At 42.2% G+C, this 24,456-nt stretch overlaps 6 protein-coding genes across 13 annotated transcripts; 3 read left to right on the top strand and 3 right to left on the bottom strand.

The window, feature by feature from the left end:
* Nucleotides 1-543: 543 nt before the first annotated feature.
* On the top strand, nucleotides 544-3,400 carry Gbeta76C (guanine nucleotide-binding protein subunit beta-2). The gene is made up of 7 exons (XM_065495352.1): nucleotides 544-690; nucleotides 746-891; nucleotides 947-1,080; nucleotides 1,134-1,302; nucleotides 1,517-1,718; nucleotides 2,040-2,256; nucleotides 2,619-3,400. The coding sequence occupies exons 1-7, from the start codon at nucleotides 622-624 to the stop codon at nucleotides 2,723-2,725; spliced, it is 1,044 nt and encodes a 347-aa protein (XP_065351424.1). The 5' UTR covers nucleotides 544-621; the 3' UTR covers nucleotides 2,726-3,400.
* LOC135946889 (RNA-binding protein squid-like) lies at nucleotides 2,850-10,171 on the bottom strand. 7 transcript variants are annotated; one of them, XM_065495353.1, is made up of 10 exons: nucleotides 9,915-10,169; nucleotides 6,981-7,021; nucleotides 6,795-6,922; nucleotides 6,460-6,738; nucleotides 5,511-5,631; nucleotides 5,294-5,353; nucleotides 4,937-5,038; nucleotides 4,662-4,721; nucleotides 4,166-4,280; nucleotides 2,850-3,399 (listed from the first exon to the last, which is right to left on the bottom strand). In XM_065495353.1, exons 1-9 carry the CDS (start codon nucleotides 10,085-10,087, stop codon nucleotides 4,222-4,224), a joined length of 1,023 nt encoding a protein of 340 aa, XP_065351425.1. In that variant the 5' UTR covers nucleotides 10,088-10,169; the 3' UTR covers nucleotides 2,850-3,399; nucleotides 4,166-4,221. The 7 variants fall into 7 exon arrangements, with proteins under 7 accessions (XP_065351425.1, XP_065351428.1, XP_065351426.1 ...); XM_065495356.1 differs by lacking the exon at nucleotides 5,294-5,353 and having other exon boundaries at nucleotides 9,915-10,171; XM_065495354.1 differs by lacking the exon at nucleotides 4,166-4,280.
* Nucleotides 10,172-10,564: 393 nt separating this feature from the next.
* Ranbp21 (exportin-5-like protein Ranbp21) lies at nucleotides 10,565-16,508 on the top strand. Its single transcript, XM_065495325.1, has 14 exons — nucleotides 10,565-10,740; nucleotides 10,971-11,246; nucleotides 11,569-11,799; nucleotides 11,852-12,004; nucleotides 12,060-12,212; nucleotides 12,266-12,661; nucleotides 12,947-14,110; nucleotides 14,484-14,832; nucleotides 14,888-14,976; nucleotides 15,027-15,268; nucleotides 15,323-15,560; nucleotides 15,616-15,744; nucleotides 15,793-15,941; nucleotides 16,183-16,508. Exons 2-14 carry the CDS (start codon nucleotides 10,974-10,976, stop codon nucleotides 16,250-16,252), a joined length of 3,636 nt encoding a protein of 1,211 aa, XP_065351397.1. The 5' UTR covers nucleotides 10,565-10,740; nucleotides 10,971-10,973; the 3' UTR covers nucleotides 16,253-16,508.
* A 341-nt stretch (nucleotides 16,509-16,849) lies between these two features.
* On the bottom strand, nucleotides 16,850-17,857 carry LOC135946892 (peptidyl-prolyl cis-trans isomerase 5-like). Its single transcript, XM_065495362.1, has 4 exons — nucleotides 17,611-17,857; nucleotides 17,339-17,546; nucleotides 17,100-17,284; nucleotides 16,850-17,045 (listed from the first exon to the last, which is right to left on the bottom strand). Exons 1-4 carry the CDS (start codon nucleotides 17,689-17,691, stop codon nucleotides 16,911-16,913), a joined length of 609 nt encoding a protein of 202 aa, XP_065351434.1. The 5' UTR covers nucleotides 17,692-17,857; the 3' UTR covers nucleotides 16,850-16,910.
* Nucleotides 17,858-19,297: 1,440 nt separating this feature from the next.
* Nucleotides 19,298-20,190, bottom strand: RpL39 (ribosomal protein L39). The gene is made up of 3 exons (XM_065495364.1): nucleotides 20,094-20,190; nucleotides 19,876-19,979; nucleotides 19,298-19,461 (listed from the first exon to the last, which is right to left on the bottom strand). The coding sequence occupies exons 1-3, from the start codon at nucleotides 20,169-20,171 to the stop codon at nucleotides 19,413-19,415; spliced, it is 231 nt and encodes a 76-aa protein (XP_065351436.1). The 5' UTR covers nucleotides 20,172-20,190; the 3' UTR covers nucleotides 19,298-19,412.
* Nucleotides 20,191-20,300: 110 nt separating this feature from the next.
* On the top strand, nucleotides 20,301-24,281 carry LOC135946882 (tetratricopeptide repeat protein 17-like). 2 transcript variants are annotated; one of them, XM_065495331.1, is made up of 6 exons: nucleotides 20,301-20,509; nucleotides 20,579-20,700; nucleotides 20,766-21,001; nucleotides 21,055-21,960; nucleotides 23,016-23,280; nucleotides 23,778-24,281. In XM_065495331.1, exons 2-6 carry the CDS (start codon nucleotides 20,596-20,598, stop codon nucleotides 24,261-24,263), a joined length of 1,998 nt encoding a protein of 665 aa, XP_065351403.1. In that variant the 5' UTR covers nucleotides 20,301-20,509; nucleotides 20,579-20,595; the 3' UTR covers nucleotides 24,264-24,281. The 2 variants fall into 2 exon arrangements, with proteins under 2 accessions (XP_065351403.1, XP_065351402.1); XM_065495330.1 differs by having other exon boundaries at nucleotides 20,301-20,700.
* Nucleotides 24,282-24,456: the final 175 nt, after the last annotated feature.

Genomic DNA, 24,456 nt, shown 5'->3' on the forward strand with positions numbered 1-24,456 from the left:
CCTTCGGTATGCAGGAGTTTCTTTAAATTTTTGGTGCAATTTTAGTGACCTTGACCATTGACCTACGAAGTTTGTCGACGTTGTAAAGTTGTTGGGCGTTTAATGTAGATTATAACTAAGCCCCTACTACCTTATTCACCTTCTGACGCCTGCTCTCTCCAGGCGCCTCATAAGCGCGCTCATGGTTTGAATCTTTACACAGGAACATGACAATTTTAGACATCTTAATTATCAATTCAACTTTACTCTGGATTTAATTAAAATTTTCCTTTAAAAATTGGACAACCTATTTGAGCCCCTGTAAGCTTGCCAGTTTTTTTTAGTACAATACCAAAATTCTCAAAAAATATAAAACAAATCGTATAAATTCCATGCAAATTAATGAAGTGGTGTCAGTCAGCATTGAACTCTTTCAAGTGAGTTTGCTTATGTGTGAGAGGAAGAAGCTTCGAGCTTCAGGGGTATGCTTAATTGAGTTAGTGTCAGGGGATAATCACATTAGGGGGGCGCATGCAACTAATAGGATCTATAGGGGAGGCGCGCGGTCACGAGGCGCGGACAACTCAAGCGTTCAGTCGGACGATTCCAGCAGGTCTGCAAGCACGAGAGCCAAAATTCGCCATGCCTAAGGAAGACTCGGAGCAGACCGCCCTCAGGACTGAGCTGGAAAACCTCATCTCCAGCATCCAGGTAAGGTTGCAATTGTTTTTATTTGAATTTTTGGCCAATTCTGTTCACCGCACAGGACAAGCAAAAGGAGGTCAACGATGCGAACCTGGCCGATAAATGCGGGGATATGGGCGACGCGCCTAAAATCCGGCTCAGCACCAAAAAAATGCTCAAGGGCCACATCAACAAGGTGACCACCTGTCATTACAGCGGAGACAGCAGGTGAAATTATTATTTAAAATAAAAAAATATTTTTCATTGATATAAATTTATACAGACACGCTGTAACCGGCTCTCTGGACGGAAAGCTGATCATCTGGGACACCTGGACGGGCAACAAGGTTCAGGTCATTCCTCTGAGGTCGTCCTGGGTCATGAGCAGCACTTTTGCGCCCAGCGGAAACTTCGTCGGTACGTAAAAATTAATTTTTTTTTTTTAATTTAAATTAATGAATTGGTGGAAGCTTGTGGCGGCATGGACAACATGTGCACTGTGTACGACGTGAACAATCGGGACGCCAGCACCGGCGCCGCCAAGATGCTGCGAGAACTGCTCGGCTACGAAGGCTTTTTGTCTTCGTGCCGCTTTATCGACGACACCCACCTCATCACTGGCTCTGGAGATTGTAAAGTGTAAGCGATCATTTTTGAAAAATCGAAAAGATCATGAAAATTCCAACTTCTGGCAATTTCTATCTCGATTGAATCGAAAAAACTAAAATAAATAAAGTTCCTTCCGACAACTTTTAAGAATTCCCTTGCGGCAGTTTGAAATCCCTTCTCTACAAGCAGTTTATATTTTTCCCTTACGCTGTATGTAATTTGATTGCTTCTTAAATGTATATAGGTGCCATTGGGATTTGGAAGCCAACAAAAAGACGATGGAATTCAACGCGCACTGCGGCGACGTTGTGTGCATCTCTTTGGGACCGGACAACAACACCTATCTGACCAGCAGCGTGGACAAAACCTGTCGCCTCTGGGACATGCGTGAAGAGGCGCCGAAACAGACCTTCTTTGGTCACGAAGCCGACGTTAATTCCATCTGCGTAAGTATTTTCGCGCTCTACGAACGTGACTCCCCACCACCAACAGCGGATAGCCAATAGCAATGCTCTAATACACTGGTACAACTTCTTCAAGTGGATAAAGAGTTGAAAAAACCTGTTTAAAATTATATCTGCTTTGTGTAAAATCATATATATCCTATGTAAATTGGGCTGGAGTTAGTTTTCTAAATTTTCTGAGACAAATCGTACATTTCTTTAGTGTAAAATAACGAATTTTTATTTCAAAATTTCCAGTAAATTTAAAAATTCTGTGTAATTTTGTCCTGGATTAATTTAATGAATTTATTTTTGGACAATCAGTACCATCCATCCGGATTTGGCTTTGCCACCTGCTCCGAGGACAAGACGACGCGCCTCTTCGACATCCGCTCCGACCAACAGGTAGCCTTGTACAAGGTACCTTCGGGCAACCCTGGATTTACAAGCTGCGGCCTCTCCAAGTCGGGCCGAATGGTGCTCTGCGGCACGGACGACGGAAACGTCCACAGCTGGGACACTTTGAAGACCAACCACTGCGGTAAGCCATGAATTTTCTTGAAGGTGGTTTCCCTGATGCCTTCTTAAGGGTCAAATTTGACATATCCAACGGTGAACGTGCAGATTATTGAATAGTGGTTTCTGATCACTTGAGAACTACCCTGACGCCAGGGTTCAATTTTTAAACCTGTTAAGATGGTCACATCTGATCTCATGGAAGGCTCTAAGCATGCTCCCAGGGTAGTAACCAACTGGTCGTGCAATTTTGAATATAAAAAATTTACCCTGATCAAGTAAAAATAACCTTTGACCCCGAGTATCTCTCGAACTCAAGGTTTAACCATTCCGAAACGAAATTTGTGTCAATTTTCCCTCCTCTGAACGCGTTCAATCACCTTTCAGGTCAGCTGCATGGACACGAAAATCGCGTCACCTCCATTTCGGTTTCGCCCAACGGAATCGCCTTGGTCTCCGCCTCGTGGGACATGAACGTCCGCGTCTGGGGATAGACCAAAACGACCGTTCGCCCAGCGCTAGAGGCATATCGCTCCTCCGACTAAATTAAGGCTGTTTAAAAAAATAATGTTTATTGATGCTTATGTGTTGCGAATTATTAATAATAAAGCAGGCTGATTAAAGAAAAACTAATTAATTTAATTAAACATCATGGTTTGTTACAAAGGGCTTGTTTATTTTGAGGACATACAGTTGCTCTTCCCACTGTACCGTTGGCGTTAAAATTTTTCGAACAACATTCCAAACGCTCTCTTTACTTCACTAGAGTTAAGCGAGACAACTTAGAAACTAATGCCTTAAGAATTGTTTACATTCATATTGATAAATGAGATGGCCAATCTAATCACACATTGGCCGACTTGTTGAAGGGAGGCGACACGGGCGACACTCGCACGATGAACAGTTTTATTTTTTTCCTCAGTAATTGTCTCTCGTGGCATTCTTAAAACCATGCACTTCACCAGACAATAAATATATTCTTGTATTATTTCCAACTATGTGTGTGTTGCGTGTGTGTGTGAGTGTGTGGATGTGTGTGGTGTGTGGAATGGCGACGGAAAACTTGCAGAGCCGACAGACTCGTCCGAGATGAGCGGATACTAATTTATGTCATGACTTGAGTTTAGCGGGTGGGAGTGCTTCGGTGTTGTGCTGAATTAAGATTGCTCTGAAACAGAACAGGCAGTCACGTCAGTGGCTTGCTTCCTCGCACTCACTAGCGTTGCGTTTAAAACCAAAACCAAGCTGCGGCTCAAAGCTCCGAGAGGAAGATCCGTAATCAGATCGCAATTCACAAGGGAATTTTCCGCTTTGACGAAGACTTTATGCCTCATTTAACTGAAAATTATTGTAGCCTAAAAGCGGACTGAGCTAGTTAAAACAATAATTGTGATGATTTTTGGCATGGAGACGAGACGAATCGATTAATGGGGCATTCTTTTATCGATTTTTTAAGCCAAATGTTATTTTGACTGAATTTTAAAGGTCGAATAATTAAAATAAAACGAAATTTTTTGGTTACAAATTATTCGGAAGGTTATAATATTTAGGCGTCGTAAATTCGACCCAATTTCAAAATCAGGATTTGGTCGGAATTCCGAAAATTAAGTATCAATCGATTCGTCTCATCAAGTAGAATCTGCAAAACATAAATATCATTTTAATAGCATTTTTTTCTATGTTTAAAAGCGGCAAATGAGGCAAAAATCGTGTTAAAACGGATCGAAATGTCGGTTCCCTCGTCAATTAGAATCAGCAAAACGGGTGGCAACTTTGGTCTCATGCACAACTATAAGAAATGATTAACAAATGGCCAATTGGATGTTTTGATTTGACTTTTCCCATTTCAAAATCAGCAAAGAAAAGATCAAGGCAAAATTAATTATTCTACTTTACGGCAGCGTAATGAAACAAGAGTTGCTTTAGTGTCTTACCAAAAAATTAAAACATCGATGTCTGAATGAGAATTAAGTACTGTGAGGGAGGGCAACTAGTACGGTTGCTGCCGATGCATTCCACGACCACCCCTCTGTTTGCCACCGCCATAGCCTGCAACAATTTATGTAGTTGTAGAAAGACCTCAACCTCTTGCTAATCAACTTGTTAATGAATTTTTTTATATTTTAACGTACGAAAACTCAAATGGCGTGAATAAGGAAAAAGCAGGCAAATAAAACATGAGAGTAATACTTAAAGAAAAAAATGTTCACTTCAAGACAGTGCACAACTCATCTAAGTGACCAAACGAAACGATAATAAAACGGTTGAGTTTTTTTTGGTTTTGTTTAAAATTCGACTACTGCTCTGAATGACTGTTGAATGAATGGCATGCAAAACGAGAGAGTGAAAATTATGATAACTAAAACAGCAGAGAAGGGTGGTGGGCTTGTTCGGATTGACCATTTTTAGCAATATTGTATGATGCAGTACCTTTACCACGGGGGCCACCGCGTCCATAGCCTCCATCATAATTATTGCCATAGCCGTAGTCTGCAGCAAGGAACACCGATTAATTCAAGAAAAAAAGAGCTAGTTCCATTGCACACAAGTGTTTGAAAAAAAGAGCCCATGGTTTTGCCAAAACCGAGCTCTTTTCTCTCAAATTTATCTCTCTTTATATTTATTTATTTACTTTCCTTATTGACTTTAAAGCAAAATGATCGGATGATTTGGTGAGAGAAGGAAAATTCAAGACGCCCACTCACCGTAGTTGCCATAATTGTATCCGGTGTAGTCGTAGCCTCCGTATCCGCCGTAGTTGCCGTAGCCGCCGTTTCCGTAGTAGTCGTAGCCACCGCCGTATCCGCCTGAAAGAGGCCAATCTCGTTCATTTCTCCTCTCTCGAGCCGCTCACTCAATTCCACCAAGTATAAAGAAGTCCATTTTTTCTTTTATTTAAATTTGAGAGACTCTAAAGAGGCACCAAAATGTCATGCGAGTTAAATCAAAGGGAGCCCGCGAGCGAATGTGCTGGAATTCTTTTTACTCGAGTCACGGACTTTTGTTCTTTCCTACACCACTTAAACCAGGTCCACCAAGAAATAAACTGAGATAAAACTAACCGTCATTTCCCTCGCCGTGGCTCCAGCCATTATTGTAGTTATTCTGGCTGCCTCCGAAACCTGCGTAGCAACCAGTTTAAAATCAAAAAACTCAAACAAAACCACCCTTTTCTAAAAAATATTATGGATTGAGGTGATTGATACCCTTTTTGAAAGGTGCCAAGAGCAACTAAGGTTCAAACAGTGCTCGAGAAAGAGTGAATAGAGAATAACTTACCGCCGCCTCCACGACCACGTCCGCCACGACCTCCTCGGCCGCCGCGTGGATGTCCTCTGCCTCTTCCTCCGCGCATGCCACCCATGTTCTCTGGCCTTGGCGTCGCTTTCTTTACGTCCACCTAGAAGAAATAAATCGAGTTTGTTGTAAGATATTAAAGTAGTTTGATTTAGGAAAATATGTATTCATCTATTTAGAGAGTTGTCATATATTATAACTACTTTGAATGGGCCTTTAGGCGCTTTCATTTTTTTTCAATTCCATTTATAAACCTAGTGAACATCATATAAATTATAATCTAGGTATATAATCCGATTTTAAATATCCCGCACTCACTGACAGGGACAGGGACAGAACCTGAAGCTTTATATAACGTCAACAGCTAACGTTTAAATTTCTCGCAATATTCTTTGAGATTTATCGAGTAAACCACACCCCCTTTTCTAAATACGGACACAATCTCAGCAAGAACGAAACATCTTTCGTTTTCCCCGCGTTTATTGATATTAAATGCTTCGCCCCATTTTTTCAAATTATCTAGGCTACCAAACCCCAGTCAAAATTTCCGCGAATTGTTGGTAAGAGCGCAAATTTTTAAATTACTGGGAAACGTTTCGGTGGAACACGCTCCAATTTCAAATTTCCTGCGTTTGCCAATTAGCAATTTCGCGACCATGCCGCTCCATTTGAGTGAGTACCACGCACAGCACACCTATCAAGTTAAACGATTTTCCACGACTTCCTTTCCCAAGCCTCCAACTTAGATTACCCGCAATTAATAAATTAGACGTTCCAGTGATTTGGGCGAATTCAAAATTAAACCACGTCCCTATTTCCAAGTTCCCAGACCGAGTCATCTTAATCTGACCGTCGTGAGCGGGTGCACAAGTGACCCAAAAAAGCGCAATCCCAATTTCAAATCATTACAAGAACTTCGCTCTTCGCTTACCTCTTTGCCATTGATGGTCTGTTTGGGGGTTTTGAGCAGCTCCTGCACCACTTGGTCGGATTCAAAGGTGATAAAGCAGAAGCCCTTGCGCTGGTTCTTGACTTTGTCGAAGGGCATTTCTACTTCCATGATGACTCCGAAGTTTGAGAAGAAGGCTTTGATTTCGTCATCACTGAGATCGGTGGGCAGGCCACCGACGAAAATCTTGCCGTGCCTGGCCTTTGCTTTCTTAGGGTCGACTTTCTTGCTGTTAATTACATGATCGCCGGCGTTCAAAGCCTGTTTTTGGTGCACAAGATAGATTTTAAAGTACAAGCCACGCGACGGAGGTTAACCTTTTCGAGGCCCTCGGCGGTTCCGAAAACGATGAAAGCGAATCCTCTTGAGCGGCCGGTGTTGGGGTCAGTCTTCACGTTGATGCTCTCGATTTCACCAAACTTGGAAAAGTGTTCCCGCAGCTCCTCTGTGAATTTTAACGAGTGTCAAAACTGAATAAATAAAATAGATTCGGTGGCACTTACTGTCGGTGGTCTCCCAACTGAGTCCTCCGACGAATAATTTTCTGCAATGAGAGAGAGGGGAATCAGTAAAATCTGGAAAGAAAAGAGGCTCCCGTCCTAAAATTTTCGGAAAAAATAGTGACTGGGTCTAGTTTGGAACTGGATTTTTGCGTGATTTTAACAAGGCCAGCAACCAACAAGCAACCACGATTCATCTGAAAAGTCTTTCAAAAAATGGCAAAAATTTAAATATAATAGTAAATATATATATAGTCAATGATTAAATATATAAATAGTCGTGATTTCAAGAGAGACATCAAGTATATATATAATTGGTACGTGAGAATTTATTTCTGCAAAAACTGTTAATGTATAGAAGCACAAAAATATGTATAAGAGTGACGAGTAGATCGATCAAACGAACGAACAAGAGTTGGTTTTCTTTCATGTCGTTATTTTGAAAGTGGTTCAAAATCTCAACGTCAAGAAAAACCCAGAGGAGTGAGGATTTTGTGTACTACTTGAGACAATACCATAGGTGCCGCGGGGAGCACCAAAGGCCACTCCACCTGATGACGAATTCCAGGGCCGTCCGGTGCCCTCCATCCACTTCACCTGGAGACGATAATTAACCACATTTTAGTCAGTTCGACCCAATCGTCAACCAACACACACCGTCTTGCCAACGACTCTTTTGACTTTTCAAACTGCTTTAAAAAGATAGTATTCACTCCGTTTGCCGCTCGGCGGTGAATTTTTACACAGCACTTTCTTTAATCGTACACAAATTATGTATTACACTTAACAGAGATCGTTTGTTTGTTTGTTTGTTTCTCACAGAGATCGCATTTGGTTGTTACAGTTACATTGATCGCATTACAACATCAATATCTTACTTTCAGGGATGTGCAAAGATAATCGATCTTTACCGAGGAGAATTTCCGATACTAAAATGACTGTGTCGACCGGAGAGGGAGAGTAACTGGCAGGACTAAATTCAAGAAAAAAGGGGGGAAATCTCGTGAATTTCAATAGGGGGGCGTGGTGGCAATCTGGACTTAGAATAAGGTGTGCCGCGTGTCACGGACCTTTGAAACATAAATTCGCGTGAGTTTAGAAAAGGGGGCGTGGTTTACAAAAGAGTTATTAAAAAGGGGTCGATGTAGAGCGCCAAAAAACCGAAAATTATCTGGGGAAGATTATCTGGCACGTGTCAAACTTCGTGAAAATAAAAAATGGCGGGAAATTTGAAATAAAGGTGTGCTATCAAGGAGAATTTAATAAGGCGTGGCTGTGTCACAAACCAAGGATTAAGGAAAATAAAAGCGGGAATTTCGAAAACGGGGCACCAAGAAAATAAATACCGCGGAAAATCATTAGATTCGACATTTTCACAAGAGCCTTAACAGAATGAACGATCTATTCTCATTTGACGGCGCGAACACAGGAAAAGACAGTCAGTTTTGCACATCCCTACCAAGTTTTATCTTATTTACAGACTCTATCAAGACATCTAGAGAGTTTGGATTTCAAGGATTGTCACTTTTATTGTCTCAAATATTTTGGTTCTTACATGATTCATGATTCACGGCCAGCGAGCAAACGAAGTAGGCCTTGTTGGGTCCGGTGCCCGGCTCGCCGACCCCCGAAACTTTCGGGGGTGGCGACCCGGGACGCGCGGACGCGGCCCAAACCCCTTTAACGAGAGAAAGAGAGATAGGAGCACTTCTTGGAAGAAGATTTTACCAGCGAGCAATTTATTTAATCGACAGCAAACGAGATAGACCGAGTGAGTGAGAGAAACACTGGTGGTCAGTTAAATTGCACTAGATGTGTATTTAAAATGGCGTCAAGAATGGTCACTAATTAATTAATGAGAAGTCTATTAATTATTAATTTAAAAATAGGTATAATTCAGTCAGCAAGATATATTAATTAAAAAGACCCATCCAAAACACTTAGCACTAGGAGGGGGCGAGGGGAGCGAAAATCGTGCCTTAAACATCGTTGATTCAAAGTCGATTGTGAGAACTGAATCCTTAGTAGTTGTTACGATTGATCATTCAGAACGCCGAGATTGTTATCTCAGCCAGAGATTGTGACAGGAGCAAATATAATTACACTGAAGCAGAGAGACAACTAGGTTTACCTCATTATACAGACTCTCAACTCAAGGCTGGAAAAAAGCAGTGAAATTGCGAGGTTTCGCTCGGGAATTAATTATTAATATGTATTTGATCAATCAGATTGGCTGCTTGCTATCTTTCTTTACTCTACTATCTGAGATTCGTGCTGAAAAAGAACGGCAGGTGCATTATAATAATCAATGTCCAGTAATATTAATAACAAAGTGGGACGCGGCTGAGATAACTTGATTCATAACGGGGGGCGATCGATGCTCAAGGCACTTGTCGTTTTTCGTTCCCTCGAAAACGTGCAATCGGCCAATATTGCTCGCCACTATGCCGTCCACCGGGTGTCCCGGGACGCCGGTCACCGAACGCACCCGGCCAAGCCGGCCGATGGGCCTTCGTCAGCCCGATGATCGCGGATTTTGAAAGAGCGACGCCGTCGCCTCCATTTTGCCGGCAGTCATTGACCCAGCAGCCGGCCTCGATTCCGAGGCTGACTAGTCAAGCCAAGCGTCTTTCTTCGCTACCCGCCCGAATAGCAATCTAAATCCGAAAATTCGCTTTTCGTCCCGACGGCGTTACGGTTTTATATCCGGAATTGTGCGTGGGAAGTGAGGCAAAAGGAAAATCTCTGCAGATTATTGATTAATTCGCAACTGCGTAGATTTATAGGGGGGCTAGGGGCGGCAAAGATTTTTGCATCATTTTCATGCGAATTGGCCGAATTAACGTCCCTGACACTTCGAAAACGAGCAATTTTGGCCGATCGACAGGTCACACTCACACGCAAGCCAGAAAAAGAAGCGTGGAAAGACAAATTTACCTGTCGTCGTCTCTGCCGGATGACTCGATCTGCTGCTGCTGCTGCCCCTGGTCACCGTTGCCGTTTTCGGCGCCGTTCAGCAGGGCATCTTCGTTCTCCACATTGTCGCATTCACCACCCATGTCTCCCTGGAAGTCTCCATTACCGCTTGCGTCGTACTCTTGTTCGGCCATCGTGCTTTTATGTTCGAAAATTGACGCAACTTCAGGGAAATTGCCTCGGCTAAAATGGATGCCTGTGATGCTACAGAAAGAGAAGGAGACGGGGGCGCTGAGCGATTGCGGTGCTTGTCACAAACACGAGCGTGACCGACGACCGAGATCCCTGCGCGGGACGCGGGGGAATTGGAATCGCCCAATCGCAGCATTTGGCCTTCAATCAACAACCAATTGAATTTGCCAGCTGAATAAACCTTATTATTTTATTCTTTATTGTTTGTAACTCAAAATAATTGTCCAACATCAAAGAAAATGAAATACAATTTACTAATTTGGTTTGAATCCAGCTGCCGTGCAGTTTCCTGGGTTTATTTCGTGTGGCGCTGGTTTCTGGTTTGGCTGGGTTTGGCGCCACTAGTACTAGATGGAAGAAACAAAACAAAGTGCAAGGAGGTTACGCCCCCTATTCTATCTGCACTGGTTTCATGCTTTACTCTCCTTCACATCATCTGATCTGACATCACCTGCTGCTGCTGGCTCCTGTCGTTGCTTACTACCTGGGCGCGCTTTGTAAACCGGCTCACTGCGTAGACAGTTGTTTTCGCTGTACTTGATTGTGGAAAGTCTCTAACGCTTAATTCATCGCATCGAAAAAAACCAACTATCAAGTAAGAATTTTTAACAGGCTAGTTTGTTCCTGGTTGAATCTCTTTAATCTAAATCTGTACATATTATGTATCCGGCAATTTCAGCCATGTGTATCAGGAATTCATGGACCAAATTGAAATTTTGAAACATAATTATTTCGTTTATTATCTCTGTATCATATATTATGTCTGTTGTACACCTTTTGGTGTTTAATAAATATTTCATTAAATTATTTCGTTTCATTGACCAGGACATGGATCCCTCTGCTGTGCACCAAGTGTGTGCTCAACTTGTCGGTGCTGTAGAGGTGTCTCTGGACCCAAACGCCAGTGTGAGCAAAAGAAGGGAAGCGTATGAAGCATGCGAGCAGTTTAAAGAAAATTCTCCTATATGCGCACAATGTGGACAAGTGCTTGCCCAGCTGCCAAATCCAGCTATCATCAGGCATTTTGGGCTCCAACTCATGGAACATTGCATACGACACCGGTGGAACGTGCTCTCAATCGAAGATAAACTTTTCATCAAGGCAAGTAACCAGTCAAAGTTGCTGAGGGCCGTAAATCGGTGGTTTTTGGTTGACCAATCGGAGAAGAGAGTGGGTCTGATCAGCCAGATCGAGACAGCAGCGCCACAGCGACAGCCAGCGGAAGTGAGTCTTGCAACAAGTCCAGCTGTCTTGTCTATCCCTTCTCTGATTGGTCGCCGGCGTTCTTCACACCAAAGATCCACCAATAGCAACGGCTTTCATGTTTTCGGCGCTTTTTGTGCCGAATTTTCAATTTTCCTAACTCGACCCTGAGGAATTGTTTGGCATTGCTTAAAATGAATATTTCCTCACGTGTGAACAGGAAAGCAGCATGCAACTGTTGCGAGGAGGCACCCTTTCCATGTTTGATGAACAATCGCACATCAAGGACGCGATTGCAAGACTTATCGTGGAGATGGTGAAGCGCGAGTGGCCTCAGCAGTGGCCCAGCTTTCTCGAGGAGATGGACGCGCTCTGCAAGCGCGGCCCAACGCAAGCTGAGCTTGCGTTGCTGATTTTCAGACGCCTTGCTGAGGATGTAGCCGTTCTTCAAGTAATTGTAGTTTATTGCCAATAATCTTTTGATTAAATTTTTGAATTGTTAGACCCTTGAATCAAATCAGAGGCGTAAGGACATACACCACGCCTTGAACGCAAACATGGAGAGCATCTTTGGCTTCTTCCTGCACGTAATTAACACTAATTTGCAACTAATTGGCAACGCTGAAGCAAACAAAATTCCACTGAAGCTATGTGAAGTATATAGGCGCATTTAATCCCATCAAGAAAAATGGTTTAAACAATAATTTCCAGGTTGTTTTGAAAACTCTGAGTGCGTTTGTTGAATGGGTCTCATCGGCTGCACTAATCTACAATAATGGACAGCTCTTGCATTCCCTCTGTGCTTTGCTCAATGATTCTCAGTGCGAACCTGTTCTTTACGCAGCAGCCGAGTGTCTAGTTCAGGTATTAGTTCAGAACTGTCCTCCTATTTTCCATAATCGACTCCTGTTTTTCAGATTTTGAACAGAAAGGGATCTTGGGAAGAGCGGCAGTTTGCTGTGTTGCTTCTGCAAAATCCGCACACGATGAACTGCATTTGCATGGCCGCGGAAAGAGGCTTGCGCTGTCCTCCGAGTGAGCCAGTGTACTTGTTCCTGAAACTGCTGACACAGGTTGTGACTGGCCTCGGATCTCAAATGCAATATCTTCTGGCCAAGGACGCCAGCACTGCGCTGCCAGCAAACTTTTCCATTTTTCTGGAGGTTCTCATGCTCTTCACGCAGCATCCAAGCCATGTGATTACCAGAGAGTGCAATTCTCTTTGGGCCGCATTTTTCAAGCACAATCAAATTTCGAAAAATCCTGAATTCATATTCTTTGCGAAGCGATGGATCGAGATTTCTGTTCCTAAGGTTTGTGGATTTTTGTCTTGCATAAATGATTGTTTGGTATGAGAGGTCATTTTTCCGGAAAATCTGCCTCAGGGAGCTAACTAAAGTGAGATTATTTTGAGTTCTGATGATGTTAGAATGTCATTGAGTTTATACAAGTTGTTGTCCATCCAAATGGCACAAAGTTTTGTTAGGAATTGAGATAATCTCAATTTTCTCAGCTCCGAGAGTGTGATTGGTCCTCATCTAAATCAAATCTCTCGTGGAATCGTCTAGCTTAAAAGAATAATTAAGTTGTCATTACAGTGCATGAAAGTTGGGGTGCCAAGCCAAACAGAATGCGCCTCATCAGTCTACTCGACCATGGATTTTGACTCGGATGAAGAGTTTTTCGTATTTTTCCACCGCTACCGGGCCGAAATGCAAGATTGTTTGAACCAGGTCACTCTGATTCTTCCCCTGGAGGCGTTCGAGTACGCTGAATACTGTCTGAAGACCGTCATGTCCAAGGAAACGCCAGCCGTGTGCTCCTTTTTCACTCCTCTGGTCATCGAATGGGAGGCAGTGACCGTCGTGCTCGACTCGGTTCTCAACAAAATCCTGCACTGCGCCGTACGGCCGTCACCAGCCGCCGGGCTCGGCTTGATAAAGCAGTGTCTGCAGTTGCAGAACAACGATCCCTTCATCATGTCCTTCGTGCTATCCAGCATATCCGCGCTCTTCGTCTTCCTCAGCATGGACCAGGCGTGCGCAGCCACGCTGCCGCAAGTCCTGCAGAAGATTTTCTCAGCTTTGGTCTTCGCCCTGCCTGGACAGACCAAGGACAAACGAACGAGAGCCGTGAAGAACGTGAGGAGACACGCGGCCTCGCTGATGGTGAAGCTGGCGCAGAAGTATCCGCTGCTCTTGCTACCTTTGTTCGACGAGATCAAGGTGACCATCAACAACCTGTCCACGGCACCGGACCAACTGTCCCAGCTGGAGATCGTCACTCTGCAGGAGGCCCTGATTCTGGTCAGCAACCACTTCAACGACTACGCCAGACAAACGAGCTTCATCGCTGAAACGATCGAGCCGATTTCTCCCATTTGGGTTTCGCTCGGGCCTGTTTTCAGTGACGTGAGGGCTTTCATGTCCTACGTGGGCTTGGACAAACCGCCCGTCGAACCCAGCACTGAGGACACGAACGGCAAGAACCGATCTCGAATAATGCGCTGCACCAAATTGCTGTTCGCCATCATCAGACGCTCCCAGTGGCCGACCGACCCTGAACTGCAGGCCAAAGGGGGCTTCATCGCGTGCCACACGCCCAACGGCGTTCCTGTGCAGAAAAATCCTGCCGCGCCGCACTTCCTACCTAACTTCTTGCCCCAGCTTTTGGCGCTGTGCAAGACGCTGCATGACCTCTGGAAGCCGGATGCTCTCGCAGCGCTTTCTGAAGGCTACAAGAAGTGCAACGACATGGTTGAGGTAACTCAAATTTTATTAATTTTTAGAAATTCAACTAAATAAACAGCACGGGCTCTTCAGACGTTAGAAAATGTAGCTGAAAAGTCGAGGAAAAAGCGGTTTTAAACAGTAAACTTTTGCTCGAGTCGAGATATCAACTGAGGACGGTCGAAATCGACTTACAGGATCTGTCCTTGACCAGACCCAGAGATTAAAAATTTCGTAAATTATTACAATTGTCATCGAAATTTGCGTCTTTTCCTAGGTTTTCGCCTCTGCAAAGCTCAAATTAAAATCCAAAACTGCTGAATGACAATCCTGAAACCAGTCCTTGAAATATTTGTGGAAGCCATCAACCCTGACGTGATTTTAAAATTAATTAAATATGTTTCAGGAATTGAAACGTAATGCGTTGGGAACAAACGTAACGTCTTGGTCTGTGGTCGAGTCGGCAGAGCACAAACCCCAATCGCCGCTGGAACGCATGCAGAATTTCCTAACCACCCTGTACGAGCACTGCTACCTCATTCTCGGCGCCGCTGGAGTTTCTTTCGGTCACGACTTCTACAGCATTCCAATGCTCTCGGAAAACCTGGTACTCTCAGTGTTTACCGACCTGGATCACGTGCCAGACTACAGACTCCGATCCCTGATTCGTCCCTTCCTCAAATCCTTCATTTCCTGCTGCCCGTCTAGTTACTACGAAATCCTGAAGCCGCTTCTCTCGGCAATCTGTCCCTACAGTGAGTACATTTCGAGCCAAATCAAAGGCTGGTGTTAAGTTTCATTCTCTTCTAGTGTACCAAAGACTGACAAACAAGTGGCAGCACATTGCAAGTCTCTACGACAATGGAGAAATCGAGAGCCCTGAGACTTGTGATACTCAAGTGAGTCCAATGATAAGTAATAAAGCTATATAATTTTTTAAATTCCCTAGTGCTGTGAGGCTGTTTTGGAGGATAATCTGAACAGACTGCTCTCTCGCGAATATTTCGACCTCCTGAGGGCGGTGCTCATCGGATCTAGTCCAGGATTTTCAGCCGCCACTGACGAAACGATGGACGTTCCCATGGACGCGGGCCCACTCAACGCCAAAAACACCGAAGTCATCAGCGATCTCGGCAAACAAATGTTGAGTGTAGACGTTATCTGCCAGTCCGTATTCCTTTGTGTTTTAAAGTGAGTTGTCAAAAGTTTTGCCCTGCCTGTTCAAAAAAACTTTATTTGTTTCAGAGCATTTTCTTGGTCGGACAACACGTTATCTCAAAGAGCGACTCAACTGACGCTGCCACTTGTGAAGCTGTTGTTTGCGGAAAGCAAACTGTCAGACCAAGCGGTTTCCCACATAATGTGTTCGATTCTCCATGGGCTGGAGGTGCAGGGAGAGCACGAAAATGTCAGCACAAGTTTCACCCATTTAGGAGCTTCAGTTTACGACTTACTCAGGCCGCAGTTTGCGGTCGTCAAAGAGGTAAATTAACGGATTCTTGTCAGATTTTCAAATTTTGATTCAATCCTCATTTAAGATTATGCTCAGCATTCCTGGGACAAGTGTGGAAGACGTTAACCGCCTCGATGAAAAAGTGCTCAATCCAGTCAAAGGAGCAAAAAGGGAGAAATCAATCAGGGACTCCTTCAGAAAAATTTCTCTCAAGGTAGGAATCGTATTGATTGTTAATTTATTTTTAATTTGCCCGTTTCAGATCACGAATGAAGGCACAAGCAAGCTCTTCCAAAAGAAAGTCAACATCAAAGATCTGCGACCCATGCCACGGAAGGTCAAAGTGTCGTCTTCTCTCATGGACAGCCCGGATGTCCAGCATAATGTTCTTGATGATTTATTTGGAAACTGGTAAGCAAAAACAGATTTCTTTGTAACAAAGAAATTTTGCTACCCTTTTTTTATGTAATTTGCTGAATTGGTGTTCAGCTTCAAATAAAAAATTAAAATAATTTATTGATTTAAATTCCTTAGAATTCCTTATTCACTTGGAAAGTAAATATTTTGATTCTGACCAAGGAGCTCCAGTGCGGTCATGTAGAGCTGAATGCAGAAAGTTAAACGTAAAATTCACTTTAGATTTTTTTTTCAGGGTGGAAAACGGAACGACATCAATGACGGCCAAATTCAATGAAATTTTAAAAATCACTCCCAGAGGGTGAGGGTGTACTTGAACCCCCTCAAAACCCACAACTATTCAAAAGGGACAATTTAATTTGCCAAATTTGACTGAAAAATCTCTGTGAAACTAGAGTAAATTGCATTTGAAGCATAATTTTGGGGCTAAAAATGTTTATCGAATTTCTCAAAAATACGGAAAGACCGTAACTCAATTTTTTTTAATATAATAATATTTTCTGATTGAATGAGGCACATTTTGGCTATCTCACAAGAAATTAAATTTTTTGTTTATTTCGACATTCAGGAATTTTTTGAAATCGTAGGTAAAATTTTAGTGGCCTTGACCTTTGACCTAGGAAGTTTGTCAACGTGGCAAAGTTGTTGGGCGTTAAATGTAGACCATTTTAGACACCTTATTTATAAATTTATCGTTACTTCAACAAATTCCCTAAAAAAAATCAACCTTTTAAATTTAACCCAGTTTGAGCGCCTGTTAAATGGGCAATTTTTGTAATTCTTACCCAAAACTTTTGGTCCGCAAGGGAAAAGTGTAAAATAATTATTTTCAATCAAATTTGGCCCAAAATTTCTGCGTTTATAAAAATCTCGATTTTTAAGGTGAAAAAAAAACGTTTGAGAACATTTTATTTTATATAATTTAATCATTCAGCAATTCGTACAAAAACGACAAAATGTAATTTATTCAGTGGCATCTGCCTTCTCCACTGAGAACTGAGGTTCGGCTTTCTCTGCACCGCAGTCCTTGATAACAACATCCTTCTCAGGACGATCTCTGGCATCGGTCTTGGTGCTCTCGATTTTGCGCACAATGTCCTAATAATTATCTTTTAATTATATTGCTTCATTAAATTGTTGTTGAATAATTACCATGCCCTTGACTATCTTGCCGAAAACAACGTGACGTCCATCAAGCCAAGAAGTTGTCTTGGTGGTGATGAAGAACTGAGATCCATTGGTGTCCTTTCCTGCATTGGCCATCGACAGCCATCCAGCACCGTAATGCTTGAGCTTGAAGTTTTCGTCTTCGAACCTGTCTCCGTAGATAGAGTGGCCTGGAAAAATATTTTAAATACCACAAATGCATAACATATTTTCGTGACAAATACCTCCAGTTCCATCTCCTCGGGTGAAGTCCCCACCCTGAATCATGAAGTCCTTGATCACCCTGTGGAATTTGCTGCCCTTGTAGCCCTGGCCAACATCCTTTTGTGCCAGCTCGACAAAGTTTCTGACGGTTTTGGGAACAGTGCCTCCGAAAAGACCGATTTCGATGCGGCCTGCTGGTTGGCCTCCAATTTCAATGTCGAACCAAACCTACAATTGTTGTTTTTGATCAATTAAAATTAAATTAAATAAAAAAATCTGTGTATCTACCGACCTTATCAGTCACTTTGGGGCCGCTATCTGCCTGGACGCAGGCGAGGCCCACCAAAAGGCAGCACGAAATCAGGAGCTTCATGGTGCCTCGCTTCTCTCTCAAGCAGGCACTGACGACAGACTGAGATGCAGAACGCGAGGGTTCACGGCTAACCAACGGGCCACCCTAGCAACAAGATTTTTCTGCCGAGATGATAGGTAGGTAGGTGGGTTTGCGCCTCCTATGGAAGGTCAACCACCGGCGCCGCACTATGTCGAATGGAACGTGAAACGTGAACACACGTACCCATTCGCTATTGGTCATGTGACGTGTCGATTCCAGCTTCTGATTGGTTATACGTTTCATCTGCAGTGAAGGCCGTAAAACAGTCAGTCGCCGACAGCATCCGGCGGGAATGAATATGGAACGAACTATTTTGACAGAGTCAACAGCCTAAAACGAATGTTAAATAACCGAAAAGCTGACATTCACTGTAATGCAAAAAGCTTTACTTTAATTTAGTTCCGCAATTTCCAGAAAAATTAGGAAAAATATTATGGCGCGGTGTTAATATTTTTTATCTCATCTTGATTAAAATTATCTGGATCGAAATGATTCCAAATATTTACTAAATAAGACGTTGTTGGTTTTAAAGCAATATGACAGTTGATTTTTTTGTTTCTTTTGCAAAACTGCGATAAATCGATGGTAAGTTAAATCAGGATTTTTTTACATTCGCGCTTTTGCGAAACTACAGCCACGCCTAATTTAATTTTCAGGGAATCCACGCTCCATTTGAAAATTCCCGGAACACAATAATTTACTTAATATCTTGCGATTTTCCTGCGGCTTGCGACACGTCACGTATCACGCTTTCTTAAAAGGTTATCCACGCGCACATTTAATAAATAATTTTTATTTGACGATTTTCCCGGTTTTCCGAAACAAACAAAGCCATTAATAATTTACTTGGACACCTCGAACACCCCCACTTCAAAATTCTCGCGAACTTTATTTTGGTTTTTTTAATTTTTGCCACGCCCCAATTCTAAATTTTTTTTTTTAATTTTATTTTACATGTCAAGAGTACTACAATCTGCAACCCAAAATAAACGTATTCAAGCGACATTTCAGTAAAAACGAATATTTCTACGACTTTTCCCGCGCGTTTCGGTTCAATTGATACTAAATTTACAGGCCCCCCCCCCCCCCCCCGTTTAAAAATCCCCTGAAGTTATGCACTCATCCTGTGGATGTGATCATTAAATGTAAAAATTTACAAAGTTAAATAATGTATACTACCATAATTCAGTCAATATTACTGACGTTCACATAATGTGGAACACATTTGTTTACGGCTACAAGCGGAAAATAACTAATGGCTATTTCACAGCTGGCTGTTTTAAATTTAATGTTTCAGTTGATCAGCCAATTTATCTCAAAATCGACTACATACTGCAGATGATTTTTTGAAAAAAAATCAAGTTTTCAACGTCAAGAAAATTGTAGGACGTTCTTATATCATGCACCTTTTAACCGTTTCTTAAATTTATAATCTAAACAGTGCTGCTCTTAGGATAGCATGCAAGTCCGTAATTAGAAAATGGCTTTAACGTCCATCGATAAGGCCACTCATTTTTCGTTTAAATCATTATTGCTGAGCAAAAAGACGTCGTTCTGATTCGGAAATTTAGTGAAATATAACTCATTTCTTATTCTGGCATTAAATTGTTGAATAGTTTAATAACCCAAAGAGTCACATCAGACGTAAGTTGTGTTTGAAGATGCAAAAAGATTCTCCTGTAGCATCCACGAAAAATGATTTACAACTTCAGCTTCGTCCTCCTCCAGTGACGCCTCTTAGCGTTGTATCTGTAATTAAATTTCCAAGCATAAGAAATCGCTATGATATCTGTCAGCAGCAGTAAGCAAAGTGGGTTAATTCAATTCGCTACAGCTAAATTATTTTAAAGTCACTAGGGTCTGCAAAAAAGCCCGAATGGCCAGCTGACGAAATGTGGCAAATTGTAGCATAAACACAGTATCTAACAACGAAATGTGATTTGTATTTTAAATCATTTTTATCGAATTAAATTCTTCCCGGCATGTGGCATGTTACAAACATGGCAAGCATGGGACTAATAATGTAATAATCTCAGGTAAATTTTGAATTTCGCTTCGGAGATACCACGCAAATGTTACAGATTGCTCTTCGGCATTAATGTCTCAAAATTGACTTTGTAAGGACAGCAAATTTAGTATAAATGACGCAGTAACCATCCTTACCTGATTGTGTTCCCAGTTCTCAAACGAATCCATTGAGGAATGGGCCGATTTTGCTTCAGCTTTTTGCCAAGCTTTTGCTTGATCCGGAATGTTTTGTGGGCCGACTAAAACGAAAAAATCATACTTCAGTAAATAGTCTACAGAATATAATTCAGGTTGATTAAAAATGATGGATGATTATCTTGAAATTTTGAGATTAAATACGATATAAAACACACCATGTTGGATGCAGGCGACAAAACAACAACAGGACAGTCGTGAGGGTTTGTGACGTCACTACACATACACACTACCATCAGCGCACCATCGCCACCACAAGGAACTTACGGCGAAGAGGGAAATTCAAAACTTTCTTGGGTTATCTAATTCGCCGCGACCCGCAACCAATCAGCGACGAACAAATTTCAAACTCTTCGCCAATCACTGCCGACCAGTTGTTTTGTTTGTCTCTGTTCAAGATTTCCGAGCGGAAACTCAGCAGGAACCAACAGTTCTTAAAATTACTCTTATTGGATTATTAATTTAATTTATCAAAAAGTGACCTCCTTAAACTCGTGCAAATGATCTGACAACCGACATGGCAATTGAGTTGCCATGTCATCTTAATTGTTTCAAAAACACTGACCTAATAGTGGTAATGCCAGAGTATCAACAGTTTGTTGTGATTTATACCACAGCTTCAAATCATAATTCCAATCCGTAGAACGAAAGGGAAAGACAATGTTGCGCATTTTATTTATTTCCGTGCCACTCGCACTCTTCTTTTTGGAGATTTCAGCGACGACTCACTGGATTGTCACCGAAACAGGAAAAATTCAATCAAAAGTAAGGGTTTTGATTATGATTCGCATGATTTATTATAATAAAATACGTGATCGTTTTAATTTTAGGACGACACGATGTTCGACATGAAGAATCCTGATGATCTTTTGGGATTTTTGGAGCTGGAGAAAAAAGTGGCGTCGATTGAAAATCTGACAAGGCTGGTGGCGAAGAGGGCCAGGTTTGCTGAGGACAATGACAAAGTTTACTTTGGCGAAAATCAACCAATTGAGTGCAAAAAAGCAATTCCAATCGAAGACTGCAACTTTTACCAAAGCTCTTCGTTGATCACAAAGGAATCTGAGTACAGAATTAATTTAAATATCAAATTTCCCAATTACTCACTGCTAAATTTAGGACCCTGTTGCAAGGCTACGTGGAAAGTGTCGACAAGTTCCCAGAGTGCGCCGCGCTGAACTTCAGTCTCAATTTCTACGAACACCTCCCCGCCATGCAAGAAAGGCTGTTGCTCAAAATGAATCCTGAGAGAGCAGTTCTGCCAACTGCCAAACTGGACATGTTCGGAAAGCGGGTGGCTGCCCACCTCAAGGCGAACCAAACCAACTGGCAACTGTACAACCTGGCCACCCTCTTTTGGAGGGCCAAAGGCGAGCCTGTGAAGGCCGTGAATTGCATTCGGCAGGCACTGCTGCGCTCGCCGTCATCGTACAAGCACGTCAGTCTTCTGCATCTCGGCAACGTCTTCCACCAGTCAAAACGGTCCGTCGAGGCGGCGATAATTCTGCACGCAGCCATCGACCACTCGTCGGACGAACCTGAATCTCACTGGACCCTGGGCAACATTTACTCGGTTCTCGGCGACTACCAACGGGCCATCATGTGCTACAAGAACGCCCTCAGACTGGACAAGAGTCTCCCCATCGTGGAAAAAAATCTGCTGGCCGTCGAGTGTCACGTGTCGGTCAACCAAGCGCTGTCGGAAGTGATGGAGCGGCTGCAGGAACTGCTCAGCGATCTGGAGGATGCGAAACTGCTCAAGCAGCAGAGGTCTCGCATTGAGAGTCTGGTCCACAAGTACAAGTCCATCACGAACATCGCCGAGAGGAATTTCGGTACCGAGGTTGGCAACAGGATCATGGACTTGGACGACAGGCTCAAGAGCCTCGTGGACATGGTTAAAACTCTGTCGGAAAACATGGATTTTGAAAAGAGGGTTCTGACCAAACTCAACCCCCAGGAGGGAGAGTGCCTTTTCTTAGAGGAAATAGACGCTGCTGTTCTCTACTCGTCTTTTGAACACAGGTAATCCAGATTTTTTCCTTTGCAGGTGTATAAAAGGGAGTATAAGTTTTAACTCTTGAAACTTTCACTATTATTAACCGAAATTTTGGTCCTAATTTAAAAATGCGTCGGTCCAAGGTTACCTTTCTTTGAAATATCGGTTTTTCAGGGTGATAACCCCCTTTGACTTATTTTAGGTAGTGTAGCCAGTGGAATTATACACAAGGGCAGCAAGTTTCATCTCAAATTAAGGTCAAATAGAACCTATGGCCTGTCAAAACACGTAAAATTAGCCATAATCATCAAATGGGGTGCCATTTCTCGGGTTTTATACCCTGGGAAGCTCTAATTTGAAGTTAAAATTTAAAAATTCTTCATCCAACCATATAAAAATGCTCTAGCTTATGAATAACATAATGAGCTCTGATAAAATTTTAACTTTAAAAGAGTAATGACATTTATGACCTCAAATTTGAACTTCGCTGGGTAAAGACACCAAACTCAAATTTTTAGGACATTTAATCGTGTTTTGACGCTCAGGGTCACATTAGGGTTGGACCCTGAATATGTGAATCTGCCTAAATTTTTGTTAACCATAGTGTGCTAAAGAAAATTTTATTTAATCAACGTTTAGCACATTAACGCAATTTCAGGGCCATCGAGCTGGAATTCAAACTGCAGCAATGAAACTTCAATGTCCTTGTTCAGAATTTCACTGGCAAAATTTTGGTCTTGATCCTAATTTGAAGAAGGCAATCACCTTGAAAAATCGATATTTCGTTGAAAGGTCGCGAACTTCGACTTTGTTTTTAGTTAAAGTAGCTGAGAGTCAAAATAAAGATAGGGTTAAAGGTGAAAGTTCAAAGATGATATCTTGACTTAATCTCTGATTTTCAGGGTATTTAAAAAAAATATACTTATATACTAATTTTGAAATTCGAAAAAATTGGTTAGAAGAGCAGCAAAAACTCCCCCATTTTTCATATATTTTTTGTGCCGTAGTAAATCAATTTTTGTGAATTACCGATATGAAATTCCAGTTAAATATAAAAATTTCGTATTAAATTGTGTTTCAGAATAAGTGACATTTTAAACGAGGGCCTGAATCTGAAAAAGGGTGAAAATCACCCCCTGCCATGGCATCCTCCCATGTGCGAAGAAGACTTCCGAAAAAAGTTCCCGCAAATTCCCAATAATGTTATGAACAATTTTTTGTCCCCCGGCAAATCAAACAAGCTGAAAGCACAACCTTCCCTGATGAATCATCTGCGTGAGTTCGTCGATGCAGAACTTGAAGCGGACGAAGAGCTCGGCCAGAGGATTCATGCTGCTCTTGAAAAGGTATTATAGTTTTATTTACTGCTTATTTTGGTTTACAAATAATATATCTCTCTAGACTAATTCATCGTCATCATTTGGTAAGCATTTTTACAAGAAAATGGTTAAAGTGGGTCGATACAATTGAAAATTATTTGATACAATAAGCAATAATCAAAACAAAAGGATTTTTTACAGTAAAAATTCAAATTTTCGCCAAATTTTCCAGCGCTTGACCACATTTTCTTGGCATATTTCGGTTCCTCTCGTTGAGATCTGCCCAACAGTGTATGAAACCTATTAGGGAAACTCTTTTGTTTTGAAATAGGATTTCAAATAAGGAGACAGCTGAAAAGCTTACAAACATTGCAGCCGCTTTACTCAAAAATTGTCACTGCTACTTAGGCCAATTTGGCTTCAACTGAATCTTAAGGGAAGACTTCATGCATTGGCAACAAACATTTTCCAGGATTTTGCATAATCAATCAACCCTGCAATAAAAATTGCAAAACGTGTTTCAGGAGCTTGGACCTCGACATCTCCTGCGTGCGTTTGCCGGTCTCTACTGGTACGCCCGTGGAGAACTTCGGCTCGCCACAAAATGCTTGCTTTCCTCGCTGCTCGTGTGCCCTGAGGACGAGTCGGTGATTCCTCTCACTGCAATGTCCTCGATGCTGATGAGCATGGGCCTGTCAGAAGGAGCGTTGTACTTAGCCTTGCGCGGCATCGAGTCGAACATGAGCGACGTCGGGTGTAACGTGCTTCTCTCGTCGCTCTACCTGCTGCGGGACGACCTTAAAAATGCCAAACTGCACCTGCAGCAGGCCTTTCTCAACAGACCACACGGTCATTTAAGATCAGTTGCTCACAATATCGAGTGCCATATAAGAAAACTTAACCATGACAAAGATTTTTGCGAAAGCAGAGTTGAAAACGGAAGTGATGGTGATGATTATTCATCCAAGCCAAATCTAGATCAGTGTATTAAAGTGACCAAGAATAAATGATAGTCATTAAAAATCTCATTACCTGTATTTTTTGTCTCATTTCCTATTAAAAATTGGATCATTTTCTTGAGATAAAAGAGCCATATCTAATTATATAATTTTAGGATTCTTTGTTGTTAAGCCCACCGTTTTTCAGATGAAATTTTATGATAATGATAAAATAACGTTTTCGGATCAGAAGACACTCTTAATA

This window comes from Cloeon dipterum, chromosome X (assembly GCF_949628265.1).
Source record: "Cloeon dipterum chromosome X, ieCloDipt1.1, whole genome shotgun sequence".
NCBI lineage: Eukaryota > Metazoa > Arthropoda > Insecta > Ephemeroptera > Baetidae > Cloeon > Cloeon dipterum.